Source organism: Atractosteus spatula, chromosome 1 (assembly GCF_055471065.1).
Source record: "Atractosteus spatula isolate fAtrSpa1 chromosome 1, fAtrSpa1.hap1, whole genome shotgun sequence".
Classification (NCBI taxonomy): domain Eukaryota; kingdom Metazoa; phylum Chordata; class Actinopteri; order Semionotiformes; family Lepisosteidae; genus Atractosteus; species Atractosteus spatula.
The window spans coordinates 45,786,962-45,809,622 of NC_142706.1; the positions used below are offsets into that span (position 1 = coordinate 45,786,962).

The 22,661-nt window shown below is 37.0% G+C and overlaps 1 protein-coding gene and 1 non-coding gene across 2 annotated transcripts in view; one reads left to right on the plus strand and one right to left on the minus strand.

Annotated features, from left to right (window-relative positions):
- Positions 1 to 2,947: 2,947 nt before the first annotated feature.
- On the plus strand, positions 2,948 to 3,051 carry LOC148840940 (U6 spliceosomal RNA). Its single transcript, XR_016093015.1, has one exon. It is a non-coding gene; the product is annotated as a U6 spliceosomal RNA (small nuclear RNA).
- Positions 3,052 to 14,186: 11,135 nt separating this feature from the next.
- Positions 14,187 to 22,661, minus strand: part of ccdc142 (coiled-coil domain containing 142) — a 44,269-nt gene continuing 35,794 nt past the window's right edge. The window contains exons 9-13 of the mRNA XM_088922148.1: positions 22,094 to 22,243; positions 19,756 to 19,870; positions 17,484 to 17,661; positions 16,803 to 17,014; positions 14,187 to 15,479 (exon numbers count right to left, since the gene is read on the minus strand). Coding sequence (XP_088778274.1) covers positions 15,217 to 15,479; positions 16,803 to 17,014; positions 17,484 to 17,661; positions 19,756 to 19,870; positions 22,094 to 22,243 — 918 coding nt within the window. The 3' untranslated portion in view covers positions 14,187 to 15,216. The remainder of the gene's footprint in view (positions 15,480 to 16,802; positions 17,015 to 17,483; positions 17,662 to 19,755; positions 19,871 to 22,093; positions 22,244 to 22,661) is intronic.

A 22,661-nucleotide genomic window follows, 5' to 3' on the forward strand; every position in this document is an offset into this window, starting at 1 on the left:
AAAGGTTCTCATGTTAGAATTGCATACATAAACAACTAAATAGACTTTAGTTATGTAAGCTAAATAACGTTTATGGGTCCTAATGTTAGAATGTAATCAGTATGTGCCAATGTCATCCTTGTCATCAATGTCATCAATATTTTTCTCATTAGGTACACAACTGAATTGATCTTAGCCTACCCTTTCAGAATTTAATTTCTCCTACTGGTTTTGTCCTGGTTTCTATTTATTAGTTGTTTAAATAACTGTATTAAGAAGTACCTGGGATTTACTGTAAACATCGTACAATTGTTCAAATTGAATTAATTGCATTATGTAAGTTATCTGATGTAGTTCTTATTTGATTAAAGTTTTTGACATGATCAGATATTCAAGACAGCAAATTGTAGTGTCACTGAAATATATAGAATAAATTAGAGGGTTAAAGAAGACCTAAGGTTCTGATTTGTGTTATTTTTGTTTTTTGTGTATTTTCCTCACACTGAAAATAGACAAAAGTACAGTATCTGTTTTTATTTAAACATGCGTAACATGATCTTGTTTGACACCTTGCTTCAGGGTGTGTCACACATGTCTTGCAGTCACATGAAACAAAAACTGAACTCTTTGGACTTTGTTTAACATAAAAGAGGTGAAGCTCATGTTGTGAAATCCCTCATGCCCGCTGTGAAATATAGCAGTGGCTCTACTATGTTTTGTATCTAACAAATCCTGGTTAAAATGGGAGGAATAATGGACATATAACATTCAAACGCTACTGAATTGAAGTTCATTAAACAAAAGTAACTTGTCCCAGGGAGAAAAAAACACAAAAAAGAAACTCTCAGATCTGCATAGGCTAAACAAGAAAATCTGTTCTCCCCTAATTCCTCCTCCCTCTCTTCTCACAGTCATCTTTAAAATCTCCGTGCCACGCTCATGATGACTGCTGGCAGGCTTCACAAGGCCTGAATCACACACTGCTGCTCAGAGACTCTTCCATTTCCACACAGTCAGGTGTGACGCATAAGGTATGTGGGGGGGGGGGGATTACCGACCTGAATTGGAAAGACAGATAGAAAATAAAAAAAGAAGAAACAAAACACTCGCCAGTTACCATACAGTCATGGTCGAGCTAATGAAATTATACATTTCCATGTACTCGTAGCTCTGTCCTTATCCCCAATATAAATCCATGGCAGAGCATGATTTACACAATACTAACTCAGTGTGAATAAACGTTATGTTTTTTGAATTTATTTTAACAAATATTTACTTGGCTCTGTGAGATACTAACATTTTTAGATTTTTTTAAAGACGACACATTGTCCAATCTACAAATCATTCTATTTTTTTTTTTGGTTCTTGTTTGAACAAAAAATAGTTTAATCTGAATCAATAAGAGATGTGACATTCCGGAAAAATATGCAAGAACATTTCTAATCATGGGTTTGAATAAGCAGTCCCACAGATTAGTAATTGCGCCTTTCATTCCTCCCAGAGGAAACGCATGCAACAGACTTGAGTCACACATCAGGCATGAGCTTCAGACTAAACCTCGCATTTCCGAATGAGAAACAGAGCTGTTTCTTTCGTTGAAATGAAGAAAATATGCTAGAAGAGAGCGGGGCATCTACCTGCATGTTACATTAAAATAACTGACATTTTCAAACAACTAAGTGTGTGCAATTTAATAAAAAGCACCAGTACATAAGCAGAACTAAACCTTATGATTACATCTCATTGTGAAATTGGTTACATTTCATCTTTAATTAAGAGCTGCAAGGCTTTTGCAAAAACCCCTTGCAATAAAGCTGAAATCCCCCATCTGTCTTCAGACTCAAGATTCTTGAACATTCTACTGGGTAAAGAAATGTCATTTTCAACAGTTACATTTTTCAGCATTAGTTTACTTTTATACTTTATGATTAATCTGAATTCCTTCCCAATTTAAATCTTTTTTTAATTTATAGATTGACATTGCTCAAGATGAGCATCATCTTGAAGTCAGGTTACCCTTCAAAAGCATATATTCTCTTGAGCAGGCAGTAGTGCACCATTCATCACAAACCACTGTCCAAACCAACTCATCCTGTGTATGACCTAGAAAAAAGCAGATTGTTCTGTCATTATGTCTGCTATCAGTAACCATATTAAATACCGTTTCTCTAACATGACAGAACAGTACAGCTTAGCATGGAGGTTCTTGCTAAACTGCCTTACACAGGGTCTTGAGAAATGAAATTCACCAGTTTGCAGACCAGTAAAAATATTGAAACAGCCTGAAGGTATTATGTGGAATGTGAACTGATTATACCTGGGCAGTGTTTTAGTCAGACAAGCCTGACAAACCCACCAAGTGTTCAGATAACCTAATTCTCTAGTACCAATTTTTCTATAAAAAATATAGATACAAAAACCTGGAAGTTTTTTATAACCAAGCATCATTACACAACTCCCTTTCTCACCCTAGCAGCACACTTGAGTCAAAACCTCAGTCACTTTATTATAGCATAAATGGGAGCTGCTTCTAACGTAATTATGCAGCTGTTATCAATTCAGGAGGGTTGAAGAGTCATTGTTTTTTTTAGTTTCTCACATTGGGAAATCTTTTTAATTAGCATAGAATGGCAGTTATTTTGTTCTATTTATAGATCTATTATCAAAACCTCTTTATCCAGCAGGTGCAAGGTGGGATACGCACTGGACAGGATGTCTGTCAACTGCAGGGCACACACAACAGGGCCAATTTTCCCAGAAACCATTTAACCTACCAGTACAGTATGTCTATGGACTGTGGGAAAAAACTGGAGCACCTGGAGGAAACCTACACAAACACAGGGAGAACCACAAACTCCAAGAAGATAACACCCCCAGGTGTAAAGTTGGACCCAGGGCCCCAGTGCTTCAACACAGCAATGCTAACCACTGTGCCACCATGTCACCCTACCCATAAGTAAATCAATACAATACAATACAATGTGTTTTGGCAGCAAATTGGAATGACAGAGAAGATTAGCATGTCCCCTGCGCAAGGATGACACGCAAATTCGTGAAGCGTTCCATATTTTTCCTGACCCCTGCCTTCATTATATACATCATCTCTCCTGTCAAACTGTGGTCTGAGGTGTTTGACAGGATCTGGGCCGTGGTGAACAGTGGGAAAGACGCCCTGTGGAGAGTGAGGAACATGGGGGTGTTCAAAGGCATCGAGGTTCCAGTCAGGGGAGCAGGTAGCCTGCCCCTGTTCATTATTAGAGAGATCTACTACAGTACTTCAAAGATTTGTAGAGAGAAGGAAGGAGGAAGCAGAAAATCTGTGGAACATAGTTGGCATAAGACTGAATCTCAGGAATCTGTGACATTGATTATAAAGGAAAACATTGGGATTTGTCCTGTTTTGGAAGTGATTGAAAAAGGCTGGGAAAAAGCCACCTGAAGAAGAAGAAGTATTGTTATGTAACTGTTGCCATGTCTAACCTTGCCGAGATGTGTTCATATATACTATTTTAGGTATGTAAAGTTTTCTATTTTGTGATTATCTGTATTTATTTGTGAAAAAAAATAAAGTTCTTAAAAATTATAAAATCAATACAAATGCAAACCCTGATCTTTTGTACGCACAAACGGGTATTTATGAGGAATTAGAAATGAGTGGCCACTGTCAAAAATCTAAAAATAACATGATCCACTATTGAAAGAACTTAAAAGTCTAGCTAGCCGATTTAGATTAATACATGATATATTGGAATATACAATCCATATGAAAAAAAGATGACGGTATATCGAGACTGTCCTAAAATTCCTATCCAACATTAGTGGCTTATCAAGCCAGGTCTTAATCCTGTTACTGTAATATTAAGCCGACTGAATTTACATGCCAATACCAATAGTACAGAGGGAAATTATGCACAGTCTGCAGCCTATCCACTACTCCACAATGCACCTGCACTACTGATTGTGGTGGAATATTTTATATGCAGTATCATCTTCCTAATTTTTCTCACTTATATACAATACTCTTGGCTGGTATGTTGTGTTTCTAAAAGCTGTTTGTTATTTCTCTTTCATTGCAATTTCTTTGTTCTAATTGTCGTTTAGTTTACAATAACAGCTAATTATTTTTGCTAAGTATATATATAATATAATATTAGAATATTTAATGAACTGTGAAAAATGACATGCTGATTTACACAAAGGTCTCACCAGAACAGGCTGTAATATTTTTTAGAAAAATCAAAATGAATAAAAAATATTTAGGCATTATAAATAGCCCACCACATTCCTAAGTTAAAGTAGCCTGTTATGTGGTGCATAATTATTGTGCGACTTAAACAATGCACATCCTACACACAATTAGCAACAGAACGTTCCCTTTATAGCTGACATTGTGACTAAATTAAAGTGAATGTTATGTAAAAGAAGCCTTTATCACCAGTGTTCTTGGAAGCAACAAAGACACATGCATTCATTTATAGCAAAGAGCAACTGCAAGTTCTGGCACACGTGATTTCAAACATGCCAATTAGAAATAGTTCCAATACACTTACTCATGGCTTTTGAAAATGTCACTACAATTACTATTTAAACAAAGCTACTCACACCTACTCAGGAGAATTGTGAAGGGATAACACAACTGGGTGTGGTCAGTGTAGCATTCTGTTACACTTGTGAAGAGATATCAGATATTTTGTTTCACCACTAAGTGACAATGTGTAGACTGCTGGGCTACTGTGCTATTGGGGTATTTGGAGTGAAAGAGGAACAAAGAGGAAAGCAGAAAGCAGAATATTTGGGCAAAAACTACCTTGACAAATAAAAAAATAAATATGTTGTTGTTCCTCCTCCTCTTCAACATGTCCTTACTTTCATATCTTCTGTATTGGCCACATGGGACAAGAGTATTCTGTAATGCATCAGTGCCTAACCCTAAGGTTTAAATAAAGAGTTTTACCAAGTTATAGATATTTCTCCGTATGCGTAAAAAAACACAAAAGGTTTTTTAAAAGAATGTGTTTTTTAACATTATTGAATTGCATTTTGAATTTTATTTACATAGTTTCCACAGGAAGATTAATATCTACCATAATACCTCATGCACTAGGGTATTGACAGTTTAAATTTGACCTGCATTTTTCTTTCAGTTTTCATTTATTCAAAATATCTTGAAAAGTCAATCTCTTGCTGGCTTTAACAGCTCACTTATAAAATAAACAAAACGGTTGAAGGTCATTTACTCTCCTGGGTGTTGCATTACTGATGATTCACACAAGCCTATCCTCTTGGCTAGAACAGAGCACTCTGAAATCATTCACATGAGAACAACCACTTTTATTGCCTTAGTTACAGTATACAGTACATGGCATTGTATCATGGTTGTATCAAGGGGTGTAATCAGTAAGAGTTTCACAGGATAATGATTTCTTGAAAAAATAATGTCCGGAAATGTACATTACATTGTATTCCAGAATGTATATTAAAGACCGTATCCTTGCACAGGTGTAAACTTTGACATTAGAGTATATCAGTCTGCAGAATGGCTTTCAGTTTTACTGAGCTACTATTGCCTTTGTTTTAAGCAGATCGATATAAACCATATTCAATATAAATGCAACAAAAAAATCTATAGAGTAAGCAGGTCATGCCATGTTGTTAAAATCAGGTAGAGAGCAATAATGAGAACAAGTTAGCCGAGCTTTCTACCATCACAACATATTTTAAAAGCTTGTTTTTAACTTAATTTAGTTTTTTAAACATAACCTACTTGTCTGTATTTGTATGATTAAAATCGTATTAAATTTGTATTATTTGTATTAAAGTTCTTGCTTCCATAGTTATTTTAATGAAGAGGATCCAAACGTCTTTGACACCACACTATCCTGGGGACCTTCGAGACATTAATTCCAATGCAAAACATTTTTCCAAAACCCTTTTACAATGCCAATATTTTGTCATCTTACAGTAAATAAATTTGAAAACATTTGCTTCAAATCCTTCATGGTTTCTTCACAAGGGAGCATTACTTTCGCTTTCTTTGAAGAAATTACAAAAAGAATCCGATTACTCGTGGCACACATCTCATCACACAACTTTCCACAACTGACAGCAGCAGGAAGTAGTGGTTAGGACTCTGGACCAGAGGGCTGTGAGTCAAAATGTCATAAAGGATGCTGGTATGGCACCCTTGAACTAGGCATTTTATTGAGGTTGTTTCAGTAAATATTTCACTGTATAAATGGGTTCGCTCCAGATTGTTACTGTAAATAGTATTGTAAATAGTAGCAAATACCAAATAAGAACTTCTTAAGTTCTCAAAAAACTTAAATCTATTTAAATGAAGGATTCAATAAAAAACCATCAAGACTGTGTGTGAATGTTCCTCCTAAGACATTTAAAGACAATCATACAAACTCTACATTAATCACATACATTAAAAAGAACGGCCTACTTATTTCCCTTTTTCACAAATCAAATGTTGCAGGAGTTCAGATGCATTTAAAGCTCCAAAAATGTCTGAGACTCTGCCTGATCCTTGATCTTTTACTGCACTGTCATTAATCATCCAAAACCAACGACGCTGTTACTGAAAACATCTGATTGTTTTGTCTGTATTCCAGCTTTGCTTATTGGACAGCCATGGCTATGTGATAAGAAACCACACATCAGTATCCCAGCCCACTGTTTGCCTCTGGAGGACTATCTCCCAGAGATGTACTCCTTCAGTATGGCTCTGTGGCCTACGTGTTACCGCACTGTGGGCCTAGGCACTTTCTTCATCAATACCAATTAATCCAAGAGACATCAATGTAGAAAGGGAAAATAATATGTTATGTTTTCGTAGACACTCTATTTAAAGGCCTGACACGTTTGCCATTAGTTTGCCCTTTGGTTGCTAGACAACACTACCAGGCCACCCTGAAGCCTTGACCCCTATGGACCCTTGTCTCTCTGACACTGGTTCAATGTTTTGGGGATAAAGTGCACCACTAGGCCAAAGTGTCTGAAAAAGAGCCATTGATTGGACTACTGACAACAAGAAATATCTTTAAAATTTTCCAAATTATATATATTTTGGATTTAATCTTCAATTTTTCCTCAGTAGGTTTTAACTTTCATTGTACATGACGCCTCTCAGCATGAAGCATTTTTTTCTGAAAAGATTTCACAAAGATGAATGACAAAACACTGCATAACAGGAAAAGATCTTCTAGGAAAACTATTTCCTCAAGTTTCTCCTAAAAATGTTGTGGCGGAACAATCTTGTTCCAAACACAACACTTCACACAAAAAAAGCTCCTGTGTCAAACCTTGTTATTAAGGGTGTGCAATGTAAATTATTTACATGGTGATATCTAAACAACATATTTTATTCAGGTTTTCTCTTACAGAAACGATTCACAGGGACCTCCGTTTTTTTAATAGTTTTCATGAAGCAATGAAATAATACACTGTACATGCTAGATATAAAAGTTATCTAAACATCCCATTGGCATATTGCCAGTACAGAATGCTTTTATTTTCAATTCTGGAAAGTCCAGATTCTTTGCATTTTCTTTTGTTCCCATTAAGTATTTGGCTGCATTGTAATACAGGTCTTTAACTGTTCTCACAACAGCTCCTTTCGGTGAGGCAATGCCACCCACTGCTAGCAGTACTGGCCTCAGCCTCAAGTAATACTAATCTTGTTGCAGTCCATTCGGGTATCAGCTCATCTTACTGGGCTCTCTCATCACACATTCCCACAAAACAGATCTGGAAAAGTGCTGCAAGATTTCCCTGCAACTCTGTTAATACAGTATTTCCTGACTAAGACTGTGTGTTGTACAAACTCTTTCAGTTTGGCTGCCTTAGGGAAGGCTTGTGAAATAAAACAATAGGAGTAATTACTTTTAATGGGCTAACAATAACAATAAAACTCCCCACAACAATATGCAAACAACAAAATACTCTGTAAATTCAAGGCACAAGAGGCCATTAAAGATGCCCACACACTCTCTGGCTCTTTTACATTATGATTCTTAAATCATTGTAAATATATTATTTTTTGTTTTGCTTGACTGTGTATTCAATGCTCAAAATAATCATAATTTCTATGTGGATATATGTATAGACTATACTGTATATATTTTTTACAGCCAGGGTACTTAATGAAACTTTGAAAATTCATTAAAAAATACACCTTACAATTTTGAGGTTCTTTATACATGAAAAATATTAGTAGTGTTTACATAAACAGTGCCATAACCCACTCAGAAATCTATTCTCCTGAGGTTCGCAGCTGAGGGCTTCCTAGTGATGTGTGGGTTTGACACAAACTGAGATTGAGATCTTTATAAGATATCTAATTTTGTGGGAGGAAAAATAGTGTTTTTAGAATCACAGGTCTAACCTGTAACACCATACTTCTAATGTATGTGTAATACATGCTGTATATTATGTATTGTAAAGTGGTTAAAATACTTCTCATAGTAAAAAGGAGAGATAAGCAGGGTAACATTATCTTGGTCTTTGATTTTGTTATGCATTTATTCTTCTCATTGAACTAAACATTGAAGTTCAGTACAGTCTCTTTATTTCTCATTTGCATCTGCGTATTTCTACTACATGGCTTAAAGTTTATATTTTTTCTATTGCAAGACATGTTTGAATGGAATAAATCGTTATGTTTTCAAAATGTGATGTGTGAGTGTTACAATCATGTTTTAACATGCAATTGCTTGTTATCTTTGAAAAATGGGGAAAATACATTGAAAAACAGACCTGACAGAAGGGAGGCATGATTGCTCACAGCACTGGGACCCTGGGTTCAAATCCTGGGCTAATTTTTGCGAAGAGTTCATATGTTCTCCCCATGTTGGTGTGGGTTTCCTGCCACAGTCCAAAGACATACTGGTAGGTTAACTGGCTGCTGGAAAAACTGGCCCTGATGTGATATGCTTGGCAATGGAGTAACGTCCCATCCAGGGCGTATCCTGCCATGTGCCCATTGCTTGCTGGGATAGACTCTAGCTCCTCTATGACCCCGAACTGGATGAAGTGGTTAGAAAATGGGTGAGGAAAAGCACACCCTCATATGAATAATGATTGCAATGGGATGAGAAGGCAAAAAGAGCTTGTCACCTACAGTATGTAAAGCCTCTTTGGGAGGCATTTCTAATTATCACTTAGCTTTTCTTACTGCCACCCACCCAGCTTATCAGCGGCAGCACAATATAACCACCCAGAAGAAGAGCGAGGTGTTAAACTGAGACGCTCTGGGAAACAAGGGATGACAAACCCTGCGTAAGATGAGAAGCTGTTTTGACACACTCTTGTGTTTTGAAACAGGAAAAAACATACATGCTGTATCAGTAAAAAAGAAAATGTGCCTTTACAACAATATTCCTGCTTCTTGCGATCACGATGGTCAATTTCCTGTGCTCCTCCAGACGTGCGGATTACGTCAATTGGCAATTTTGTGGAAGTGCCAAGGAAGGATCATTCTGAACTCCTCTGACCTGGGTAATGAATATAAACAAGACAAGCTCATTATGTCCCTACTTCAGAGCTCAAATTGAATCATCAGTGCACATTTCTATTATGCTGTTGCTGGATCCTTAGCGTCTCAGAAAAAGCTTAACAATTCCTTTTGGGTTCGGTCTTTAATAGATTGGATTGCATGTCCCACATATTTTATATGTATTCTTAAGTATACATAAGTATTCTTAATTTCCCCCCGGGAATGTATAAAGGATTTTGAATTGAACTGAATTCAATTTTCCCATACAGTACCTGCATCACACGTTTATTATTTTTTGGAGTGTTATAGATAAGACGCAGTGATGAAAAATGAATTGTATTATATATAATACATAATGTCCCATAATAGAGGAGAATGGACAGGGTCACACCAGGGTCAATTTTCCCAGAAGTCAATTAACCTACCAGTATGTGTTGGACTGTGAGAAAATAACAGAGTCAACACAGGAAGAACATACAGACTCCACACAGATAGCACCCCAGGTCCATGCTTGAACCCAGGGGCCCAGAGCCATGAGGCAGCAATGCTAACCACCGTGCCACCATATTGCCTTTGCTACAACACTTCTGATCAATTTTCAATAAGTAACTTCATGTTCTGTTATGTAATGTCACAAGTACTGTATCTTAACAATTGTTTTTATGTCACTGAGACAAGTAGTTATATAAAAATACAGTATGAATATTCATTTTTTCATGTCATGTAGCATTTTTACAATTTTGTGTTCAACATGTAAATCATATTTAATGCCACATCTCATTCATTAAGTATGAGATTTAAAAGAATTAGATTTTAACAGATTTAAATGTTTCTTATTATTGTGTAGGGTGCATCACTATAAGTACCACTGTTTCTTCTTTATGTTATCCAAGATGGACTGAACTTCTAAACCATTATGGGAAAAGTAAAAATGTCAGGTGTGTGATTCTACTTATTAATAAAACAAAAAATAAATATTCACGTTCTGTTAGCCCAGAAATCAATAATAAAGCTGAACAACTTTCATATATTTAATTGTGTCAGGGACTTTCTTGTCAAAATTTTTAGCCAGATGGTCTGCAGTTTAATGGCTCTATTCACTGACAGATGAATATTTAGCAAAGCGTTGAACCAGGAAAAAGCTCCAATACATATTATTGATGGAGTACATATTGTATTGCAATGATGATGGGAGCCTGCTAAATAATATCCTTTGTGTTCCACATGGAATTTGTTACCTGGTTTAAAAAGCTGATACTTTGTGACATTTTAGAGGAACATTTTTAAAAGTAGCGGTAATAACCAATATAAAACCATTTGTATAAAGCTTTTGATCCAGACGGATCCAAAATCAACTACTGTAGTGTAACAATAACAATGCAGTTGCTAAAGAACAAATATTTTGATATTCCAGTGAAAAGTGAAAAGTGTTACTGGTAACCAGTACCAGTAAATCTATTAATAATGAGAGTGACGGACACCTGAAGCCTATCCCAGAAGCACAGGGAACAGGGTGGGCTGCCTGTTTATTGCAGGACATGCATACAGGGACAACACAGAGACACCCATTAACCTAGCCAGCTTTTCTGTGGAAAGTGAGGAGGAAAGAGAGAGAATGAACATATGGGAAGAAATGCTAAACAGAGAGTGAACCCCCATTATCTATTGGAAGTTAGAATTACCAAGAGTGTGAATCTCCATTGACACTGAAAGACTGACTGGATTCATGTGGACATTTTGTTGTCCACATGTTTTGCTGTATCCTTATTTTTTTAAAACATATTTTAGGACACTTTATAAGAAATAACTTGATGTAATGTTTCCCAAGCTCATTTTTATGAATTCTATTCTTTCTTTTCCTTCCTTTTTGAAGCAAAGTAAATCATTTTGTACTCATTTCTATATTTTGCTGTGTAGATGAATCGGGTCTGAAACATGAAATGAGTTGAGCTAATGTAGGCTGCGACCTGCAGATACAGTATCTGCTATGCAATCGAGTAAAGCATTACCTTTAAAACTTTTTTTCCCCCAATAAAAATAATTTTTGAGCAATTATACATTAACAGATATTTTACCTGCAAGAACCACTTTTTTTTCTGAAAACATTTATGATAAACACTTGTAATAATGTGATAAAAATAATTTTGATAGTTTATATTATGCAGTATGCTTTGCTGTGTGAACACTAATCCCATCAGCTACACCAGCAGGAAAATGAAAGCAGCTAATATTCATTCAGCAAGATCCTGTAGTGCAATGAAGAAACATCTTAATTTTGAAATAACTGAAAATACTCAGCTGTTTCTATGGATTATTGTCCACAGTTTTCAAATAGGAGTTCTGATCGTGGCAATGACTAACCCCATGGCAAATAAGTTGCTATTTAAAAGGTAAATTGTTTAAATCTCAGTGATCAATATAATGTATCTATGGGAGCTGGGATTGTTCCAGATTTATCAAGAGCCCAATGTTCAGAATGACATGACACGCACATGTCCAGATGTGATGGGGTTTCATTAGAAATGAGGCTCTCCTGAACCTTACGAACCACAGCTTCCACTGCAGTTGCATTCAGCTTCCTGTGAACTACAGTATGGTGTTGAAATACTCCTTCAAATATTTTGTAAGCTATTTCTTAGTCAGTGCTTGCAAAAGGGAGCTACAGTAACGTGACAACCTGCAAATGGCAATTTTTAAAGGGGGTGGATACTAATTTGCACCCCGTGCTCTGTCTCCTGACAATTGCCCTCCTTTTCAGCTGCTTTGTAACAGACTCCACAATGCAGAAGACCATGCTTTCACATATTCAGTAAACCAGCCAGATAAATACCGAGCTGCTCAACTTTAAAATCCCGATGCCCTTGTAAATGGACTTGCTATCTAAGGCCTCGATCATCCAGAAGCCATTTCGGTAAAGGCTTAGTTTGTAACCAATGACTCTCACATTTACACAATTTTGCAAGAATGACAACCCTTCAGACTTTAAAATATGCTACTCATGAACCACGCTTGCCATTGGAGGTTAATAAAGGACCTGCAAGGCATGGAGACAGGTAAAAGGGGGGTAGAAACTGAAATGATCTTCATCTGTTCTAAATGCTCATGGAGCAGAGTATGAAGACTGGCTAGCACACAACAAAAAGGAGGGAAGATAAGCACTCAGAAAGCAACGGGGAGAAGACAGTGGAAATGAGAACATTTATATACGAAAAATAAGAGCCAGCAAAAGGGCACCAATGGCTAAATACTGGTTTCAGAGTTGAGAATATAAAGTGCATTGGGTTCAAAATGTTGAGAAAAGGATGAAAATGTAAAAATGTCTTATGTATATTTTAACTTTTTGCTGTATTATACAGTATGTATTCCCGCTGCTGCAAAAACAGTAACAGCACAAACACAAAAAGTCTGGCTGTAAATTTGGTTAATATAGTTCGTTTCCGGGAAAAATACTTTTTTCTTGAACAAAACCACGCGTGAGGTCTATTTCTGCTGTGTTATAATCAACATTGAGAACTGTGCCTGGGCCAGCTTGATATTCAGAAGAAATGAGTCTGCATGTCTGTTGTTTCGCATTTGTGAAATTGATAATGAGTGATAACGACAGACTATTTTGTCATGCAGTAAAAGAAAAAGGGAAAGTTACTACATTAGCGCAAAGATGCACATGCATATATGCTTTCAAAGTGATGATGCATACGAAAGGGTGCGTTTTCTGTGTGCTGGCTGCTCTTTTTGATTGTGGCAGGAAAGACGTGTTAATGTTTCAAGGAATGTTCAGGGTTCCCGTAGACATTGCTGAAGTCTAGCTTATAGCTAGTTTAGTGTGTAGCTAAGCACAAAAGTAACCAAAATATTTAAGAAGTTTATTTAACAAGCTATATTTTTCTATAAATGCAATAAGATATGCTCCTTTATTGACAGTGTAGGTGGTGGACTCAATTTTAGAGTTAACAAGCTGATACCTAACATGGCTACTTCAATGAAAGCTGTCTTAGGAGACACATACAGTACAATACCTAGGATGTGCAGACCTACTGTATATGAGTTACTAATTTCTTACTGTACCTGATCTCAGAATCAGAAGGAAGATTTTAAATGATGGACAAAACAATAACTCTTGATAATTCTTTGGTTTGGATACGTGTTTTGAGCAACAGAAATGGAAGAGTATAGCAGAAAAAGAAAAGATTTCAGTTTAAAATAATGATTCAGCTGGGAGCGATAACAGACTCCTTTTTGGCAGAAAAAGGCCAAAAAGTGCTGAATGGTAGAGGAAAACAAGAGTTCAGTACTAATAACTCTTGCGCTGTTGCACTCTTGTGACCTCTGGGTCAGCTTTTTACCTACAGATTTTGACAGGGATCTATCTTGTGTATTAGACAGCAGTATCTACATTAAAAGTTACCCCAGTATTCCGAGGTTGTCCCCTCAACAGGTCAGTGGACACTAACTGCCTTCTTCACCGCTTAGTTAAGAAATAGCAGCAAATAGCAGATGTCCAACATCCTTGTGGAGAGAGAACTGCCTGTGGATTCCCTCCCCTCCCCTATGGAATGCAAACAACAAACAACATTCAAGATATACAGGAACTTTGTTATAATGTGCATAGTAAACATAACACAAGCCTGAACATGCCTGAGCAAATCCACGTTTACGTGCCAAACAAGATACCGATCAGAAAACCGTTAGCACTAACAATGGAGTTCATTTTCATGTTTTATTAATATGTTGTTGATCATGTCCATAATTTGATACTCATAGAAAATAAGATGGACAGGCATTGCATAGCCATATGGACTTGTAAATTTGTAAACAATATTCTTACAGGGATATAAAATCTAATATTATACAGAGTTTCAATATTCCTGACTTGCAAAAACAGAAAAAGGTACAAAGAATAAAACTTTAAAAACCCTCAGAAATGTCACATGCATATATACACATCTCTTATTGTACAGCAAAAGTTCTTCAGTATATTTTTACCCAACGCATTTAGAGCTGGAATGCATAATAAATAAATTCTAGGTTTTCAGGGCATATTAAGCATGCTGATAAAATATTTTATTGATATAAAAATGTCAACGAAAAAGGAAAATATTGTTTATAAAAATGAAAAAAATGTCTGAAGATACATGAAAAATATGAATTTTGTAACTTACTTTTACAACACGGTTTTGAAAAGAAGCACCATAGTATTAAATCAATTTTATGTCCATTACAAAAAAAAACCAAAACAAAATAAGACTCACTTGGTTTCACCTAAAAAGATATTGAAAACACAAACACAGCAATTGACAAGTCAAGGTTCAAGTTATCAACAAACCTTATATTATTTTAAGTATTTTTAAAGGTATGCATAAAACCCCTGAGTAAGCTTGTGGGAACACTATAACAAATCAAAACGGACCACTGTAAATTGCAATACCCTCTTAATGCTGAATTTTACATCTATCTTTAAGCATAGCTTTCTGTAACAATTTTTCCACAAGTTTACCAGTGAAGTGAACTGAAAGATGTAATGCCTCAGCTTCAACTTGATGTAAAACAAATAGCAATTAATTCAAAAGATTTTTCCTTTTTTCTTCTATCTAGTAATTTAAAAAAAAAGTTTATGGCATTGAACATTTGATTGCAAGCAAAACCCCATGGGTCACCTGTTTGCAGATTGGTTTGTAAATGGATTTCCCTTGCGTTCAGAAACTGACCTCCCATTTTCGTTTATTAAGCATTATTCACAGTCAATGATTAGATTTGTTCATGCAAAGTAAGCCAGGTATTTTCCATCTGCTGCCGTTATGTATGCGAAGTGCCAGCCAATCCTGCTGCTTTCCTGCCAGATATGATTCCTGGATCGCGTTGCCTTTGATTTTTCCAAGCAGTTCAGGAGCCAGAGAGCTTTCTGCCTGTACGATGGCATTGTTTCTGGCCACTTGGACGTCCATGCTTTCTAAACTGTTCAAGCTCCCAGTATTGAAATCCCGTGTCCGGCTGGGATTGGAGCCTGCAAAGACATAGCACACTGTAGAAGTAAAGAGAAGTACCTACATAGGGTTCATGCACATAACATCTGGCAGACTGATTTTCTACTAGTTAACTTCTGGGACTTAGAAGCCACAGCAACCAATCTTCCACCTGCCCTTTAAAGACTGAAATGTTAGTGACTCATGAGCACTAGGAGTGACTGAGAAACTAAAGGGGGAGGAGTGGGGATCTCTGTTCAGAGCCTTGCACAGACAAACTGGGTTTATTCAAAACCTTCCAGGACAGGTTGGAATGCCTCATCCTAACAGGCTGAAGGAACACGACTCTTTAAGTCATGAACAGACGTCTACGAAGGGACCTGACCCAAAATCGTCAAAGGAACTGACAGTCAACCCTGTGGATTTCTTAAATAAACAGACCAGCACGAACCAGAGGACAAAAGTGTAAACTATGTGGAATTGCATTTAAATTTGATTATGTGAGGCACTTGTTTCTGTAAAAGGATGTAGCAGTATAGAAAGAGCTACCCAGCCATGTACAATGACTTCTTTGGAAAAATGCCTGGATGAGATCGTCAGATCAATTAGCTACTAATTACAGATGGACTACATGAGCCAAATGGCCTTCTCTTGTTACCTCTTTATATTCTTAAACTGCAAATAACAAGGAAGCATCTGTAAAGAAGAACTGCTCTAGACGATACTTTTGATGACAGTTTGCAGACAAAAGTCCTAAAAATCAACAGGTAAGAGTTTTTAAATATTGGGAGATGGAGAAGTCCAAATTATTTGCCCACTCTTCCCTTAAGTTGGGTCAAATTTCTTAAGCTGAAAGGCACAAGAGGTATTTTGGCCTTTGACCACTTGCAGTGCAATTTTTTGCACGATAATTCCATTAGTCAGGACCATAACCAGAGGATTCTCTTTCAGGCTTCTGTCAGACAACCTCAACCACATGCAACATGAGATCCAACATTTCTGCTGAATTACTCTCAGTGTGAGATAATCCACCGATTAAAAATTTATAGAAAACAACAAACAGCTGTAACTTTGGTGTTATTTGCTTACTCACAGTTCCTTTATATATCACTAGTACCTACATGAAACTCTGATAAGCTAAAAATAAGCTAAAAATTCAGAAAATCTGAAAGGAGGTGAATACATTTTCATTGAACTCTATATAGTTAGCCTCGTAAGAAAATGTGTAGAGGCATTTTATTAGAGGGGAAAAAAAAAATCAGACTCCAATCAGTCCTCTTCAGGCATCAACCCAGTGCATTTACTGTATTTCCTTACAGAAAGCCACTTGTCTGATCATAATGATTTCCACAGCACGCACTCACAGCATCTCCTGAAGGGCTCCCAGGTGCGTGATGGCACGTAGGCCTTGCTGGCCGGCTGCTGCAGGAGACAGACGATGGCATTGTCAACCTGATGGAACACCCCCAGGGACAGCAGCCGCTGCCGGATCTCCTCAGACAAGCTGTACTCCTCTGACTTGAGCAGCTCCCTGATCGTGTCAAAGTCCTGCTTCAGCTGTAAGGCACCCTGAACGCTACAGAATAGGAAAAAAAAAACCCCAGAGAAGTAGGAATTGTGAAAGGGTACAACTCATTTCATTTTCTTTACTCTTTTTAATTTTAGAGCACTTCAGCACAGGTCATCTTTTTTTGGAAAACAAAAAAACCCCGCGTGGGCAGGCCAGGTGAAATAAGGGCTTTTGCTCTGAATGGCATCCTGTGAAAGTCACAGCTTTGTGTGTGGCGGGACAATAAAAGAACACTGTCATAAATCCATCATAACCGAGCAGCCCATTTCAGCATTTAGCATTCACTCAAGACTTATTCAAAGTAAACACAGGAAGAGGAAATCCAACAAAAGTTGAGTGAGCAGAGTGCTAGTGTACATACGACCATTTTAAATATTTAATGATGGGGCAGACAAGAAAAGGAATGCAGTTTGTTCCTTCGACAACATCTGGATAGCACACACACACACATCTTCTAAAAAAATAAAACGCATACCTGAATTTGATTTTTTGTTTCAGGATGTGCTCCATCCAGGCTTCCATGAAGGCTGTTGTGGCCTCCGTCAGAGCGAGAGCTCTGGCTTCGTCGGGCAGCGGCTGAACTCCCTCCAGCACCTGACCAAGCACGCTGTGAGCAGCGGAGGCAGCATAGTCACTGGGGCTGCCTGGCAGCTCTACAAAGCACACGACCGCACAAGAGCTCAGCAATTCTGCACACTCGTGGAATGAACACGACTGCTGTTTATTTTTTACACGTTCTTATCAAATATAACAAATAATCACCAATGAGGATTTGCTGAGGCACACAAAAAGTCTGGAGATGTTGACTTGATACCAGCATCGAGAGTTAATACGCTTTCGTATGTTAAAGACATAAGTGTTGGCCTTGCTTTTTTAGCTACTTACTGTACAGAATTATTCTCTAAATGTAACAACTAACAACTGGTTTTTAACAGAGGACTGATCTCAGCTAGGTCAAATACATTTTGATTATATCTATGTATTTTGAATTGAATGTTACTGGTGCTGCATCTTTGCTCTTTTCATTCAGAAATCAGCCTATAAGACCAATTAAAAAGTAATTCAGAAAAAACAGTCTTTCTGATTTACTTAAGTCTACACTTCACCACCTATGACACCCTTTCTTGTAATGCTGATAACATTTAGCAAACAAATGTTAAAGTACTCTTATCAGATAGATACATGACAGTCATATAGTTCTTTGAACTGTTTTATAAAAACAGGACATGTTTCCCTGGAAATTAGTTAAGGTACAGATTCATAATATGATTTGTCAAACAATGACAATTTAGTGTGCAATTACATGAATAGTAAATGGAAAGTTTTACGTTAATTATTAATTAACCCTCAAGCTGAATGAACCAGCCAAAGAGATAGCACAGTGTAAGTGCATACTTCCACGGCAAGCCATACAGGTCTCTTTGCATTTTAAGTACTGTCAAATAGCAACCAGCACTTTGTAAAACTGAAAAGCTGCTTGTGGGGCAATTAAGGCTTTTCCAAAAATGAAAATGAAAATAGCAGTAAAGATAAACTATATCAGGATAATACAAACAGTGAAAGTTAATATTTTACAGCCCTGTTGTGTTACAAGACTTCACACCTGAAGAAGGCTCCACGGCCGAAACGTTGCGTTTTCTTTCTTCTTTTTTCCAGCATGGAATAAACCTATTACTTGTTCCTTTGTAGCCTACGCATGCTGACGCAGCTACCCACCTGAACTACGTGTTACAAGAAATACCCATTAACATAACTACACTCTGCTCTAAAAGACTGCCACAAAATAACCAATAAACACTACCCCCTCAGCAAAATCCATTGTTCTTTCATCAGTAATTTCAACATGTGAGAACAAAAATGCATATAAATAGACTAGAGCAAAAACATCTACATGTACAGATAAATAGAACATGATGAAAGCAACTAATCATATTAAAGTATATCCTACATAATATTAGCAGTTTGTGATGCAGTAAGGTGAGGCTTGGCTCAGGTTACTTCCTTCTTGGGTGTGAACTGGACACACCTGCCTCGACTGACTGCAGTCAGGTGTACAGGGCAGGGGGCTTTGTCCAAGCTCCTCCAGGTCAGGAGAGAGCTAGCTTCTAGGACCTTAGTGCTGTGGGACTGCTGGCTTTATTATTCTCTGGAAAATGTTTTTGTGCAGTTTTTCTTTAGTCTTGTTGTGTTTTGCACTATATTTATTTGTTGGTTTTATTGCGACAGTGCACTCACAAACCATCCCTTTTGCACCCGAGTGCCATTGTGGCTGAGCCAGCATTTTGTATGTGAAGAACTTTCTTCCCTCCAGCCCTCCCTGGGACACAGCTAAAACCAAAACCTTGAGGCCTTGATAATAAAGTTATTTAAATAAAACAAAAATATAAAAAATACATCTGCTTACTACATTCTTTTTTTAAAAAACTTAAAGCTTCTCCTTAATTTGGAGTATTTCAAGATAATCAACATTTAAAAGCACTTTGAGGATCTTATCACAAAAAGTCACAAGTTAAAAAAAGAGCAAACTTTCAAGCCTCAAATTGTTACATGTAGCATTATTACAAGCACCTTCCAACAAACAAAGCATGAAACATAGGACAAAAACTATTCTTATAACATTTAAATGTACTGTATCAAATTCAACAGTGTTCTTGGACAATGAGTTCTTGGATAACACCCATAACAGAAGAGCGGTTAACCACTATTTTGAGAACTTCTTCAATCACATTACTTGACATCAAGCTTACCTGCTCTGCAGTTCGCTCTCCAGTGTTTTCCCCCAGGCATGGTCTGTTTAAATATCTCCACTGCCATCTTTTTACAGTCTGTTGAAAAGATCTTCAGCACATTCTCTGAAAAGGCCTGTACCAAAACAGAAGTGGAAAAACTCAAAAACAAAGATAATAAAACAGGCAAATCAAAGAACAAAGATATTTAACTGTCTCAAAAAAAGTATTCCTGCTGCACTAGCTTATACTGCAAGGTCATGGCAAGGTATTTCATTATTGTTCCGTCTTCATATTTCTCTTATGACGAAAGCTTACAATCTTAAACTATTTTTTATTTTAAAGAAAAAAAAATCTAAATTTGCCTTGAAAACGAGCTCATCTCACTGTTACAGCTCTTATACCAGCAAAGGGGGAAACTGATCAGAAATGTGTGATTAACAGAGCCATTGACAGGTTTTTTAAACTAGAATTTTCTCAGCGCTGTATACTGTAGTAGACATGGCTAGAGCCTAGTTTACAGGTAACTGGTAAGGCATAGGGATCGCTGTAGTCAGCCAAGGATACCCTAACTCCAGCATGCCACAAAAACCCTCCTTCAGCTGTGCACTGCCACCTGGGCAACCCAGCTGTCATCAACTGAAGCCATGGAGAAGGCTAAAACTGGTGATGTCTGCACTATACAGTAGATCTGAAAGTGCTTCAAACTAAAGGGTTTGGTTTTGCCAAAGGGCCATTTTAAAATCCTCTCATGTTCTTATGCTGCACTATGTGTTAAAACACTTGGAAACCACTCAAATATTAATTGACAGTTTTAAAATTATATGGTTGCCACTACTGCCTAGAGAGAGAGAAACTGCTATTGTTCAAGTCAATACATCTTCTAGTTCTCCATTGTCAATACTACCTCTGGAATTCTTTAGTGTTTCAAAATAAACAGTTTTGGCCTGGTTGTGCAATTTTACGATGGCAAAAAAATGCAGAGACAGCAGCTTCTGTATTAATGTCTTGTGACTGTTGTAATCATCAGCAAAATATTTAGTGTCAGTCATTCCAACAATTGGTAACCTAGTAAAGTGTCAACAGCGAGCAACAGTTCTTAAACAGAGCACAGACAAAACAAGTGCTTTGCACAGCACCTTCATTTCCATATGTAAAAGTCAGTGTTCTATTGAAAATCCCAAAACAAGAAGCTAGATAACATGCAAAACAAGGGTCTTCTGACATTAAAATAAGATGCATCAAAAACACGAGCATCCAAATAATACTAATCCACCTAACAGGCAGGTCTCAACCCTGCCAAACTGAGCAACAGTGAGCAAAGGACAGAGGCATCTCACAAGAAAACACCACCAGAAGCATTTGCAGCTGATGCGTTGGGAGTGGCCAACACCACACACAACTAAATGAAAGAGAGAAAGGTTCTTCTGTTACTGCTGATATAAGAGGAAATAAAATGTAGTTGTAGGTTTAGCAGATTACATCAAGTAAACACAAATATCACAGTTTTATTAATTTAATAGTAAGCTGGTTAACTGAACATAGATTTTCTGAAACTGCTATTTAAGAGGCCATTAAATTTTAATGTATTAAAATAAACAAGTCTTAGACCCAAAGCAGACTTATTTTAAAACTTTTGTTTTTTGCAGTATCTATAATTTGACACTCACCGATACATTAATAAAGTAGTGGTACTGTACATAATTATTCAGCCAAGAATTATTTAACAAAGACATAAAAATAAGACAACTGCAGGTACCTCACAGATTGTTATAAAATCAGAATCAGAAAGTAAAGGTGTTCAATCAACATAGTAACACGTTTAAGATACTCTCAAAACCATGCAGTACCATCTAGGCAACTGATATATTTTAACTTTAGCACTTCAGAACAAAAATCAATTTTTAAGTGTTTTAGAAGTACATTACAGTAAGGTTCTAAAACAAAACAGTGCATTCAGTGCCTTTAAATGTCATATCTTTTTTTTATTACTTATGGAAGGCGCAGTCACTCCCAGCCCATTTAATCTGGCGAGGATGTTCTGCCAGATGTTTTTTTTTGTCTGCCTATTGCACTTGATGACAGAGGAGTTTGCTCATGTTGCATTATTTCCGGTAGCAGGACTTCTAATTTCTGAAATTTCTCGGCACTTTCTGCAAGGTCACGTGGTTCAGCTTGCTGATGCGTTAACCAATTTACCTACCCTCTGCTAATGGGCAGGACGTCTGTTTCCTGCCTTGTTTATACGTTTTAGAAGCTACTAATTATCCTCTCTTTTTTATTCCGTATATAAGATGGGCACACTAAAAGGTAAAAGTTTAAATGCTGTAAGAAGCAGGTAAAATAAATGTCCTCTCACCTGAATATTTGCTGCTCCTTCTGTGAGCTGGGCAATCAGTGTTTTTTCTTGCTGTAGCAGTAATTTACCAGTAAGTCCCAGAGTGCATTTGTCTTCCAGGTTTAAGGCTTCAACCAGTGGCACAATTTTTGCTATTTCAGCCTTCAACACCTATAAAAAGATCATATTGTTAGATTCACATGCAGTTTGTGGGTCTGCTTTGCATCATGTGTGATTTGCCAACAATTTCGGTCAATTTAAACCTTGACCGAAGGTCAAAAATACAAATAATAAGGGAAAAATACCCTTATTACAAAATAAATAAAAACTGAACTTCTGACAGGTTAAAAATATCTGAAGCAGACTATTTGAATCTAAAGCTGTGGGTGAAATAGGCTTTCATGTCAGTTACAGTAGTCAAGCATCACCTTCTCACAGGGTGCTGGAGTCATGCCCAGACATGAAACCTAAATCCACTGAGAACATCGTTTTGTGCAATTCACAACGGTTAGTTTTTACATGTATTATCACTGTTCAGATAGTTTCCATTTATAGATATCGCATGAATCTATACAAAACATGTTTTCAA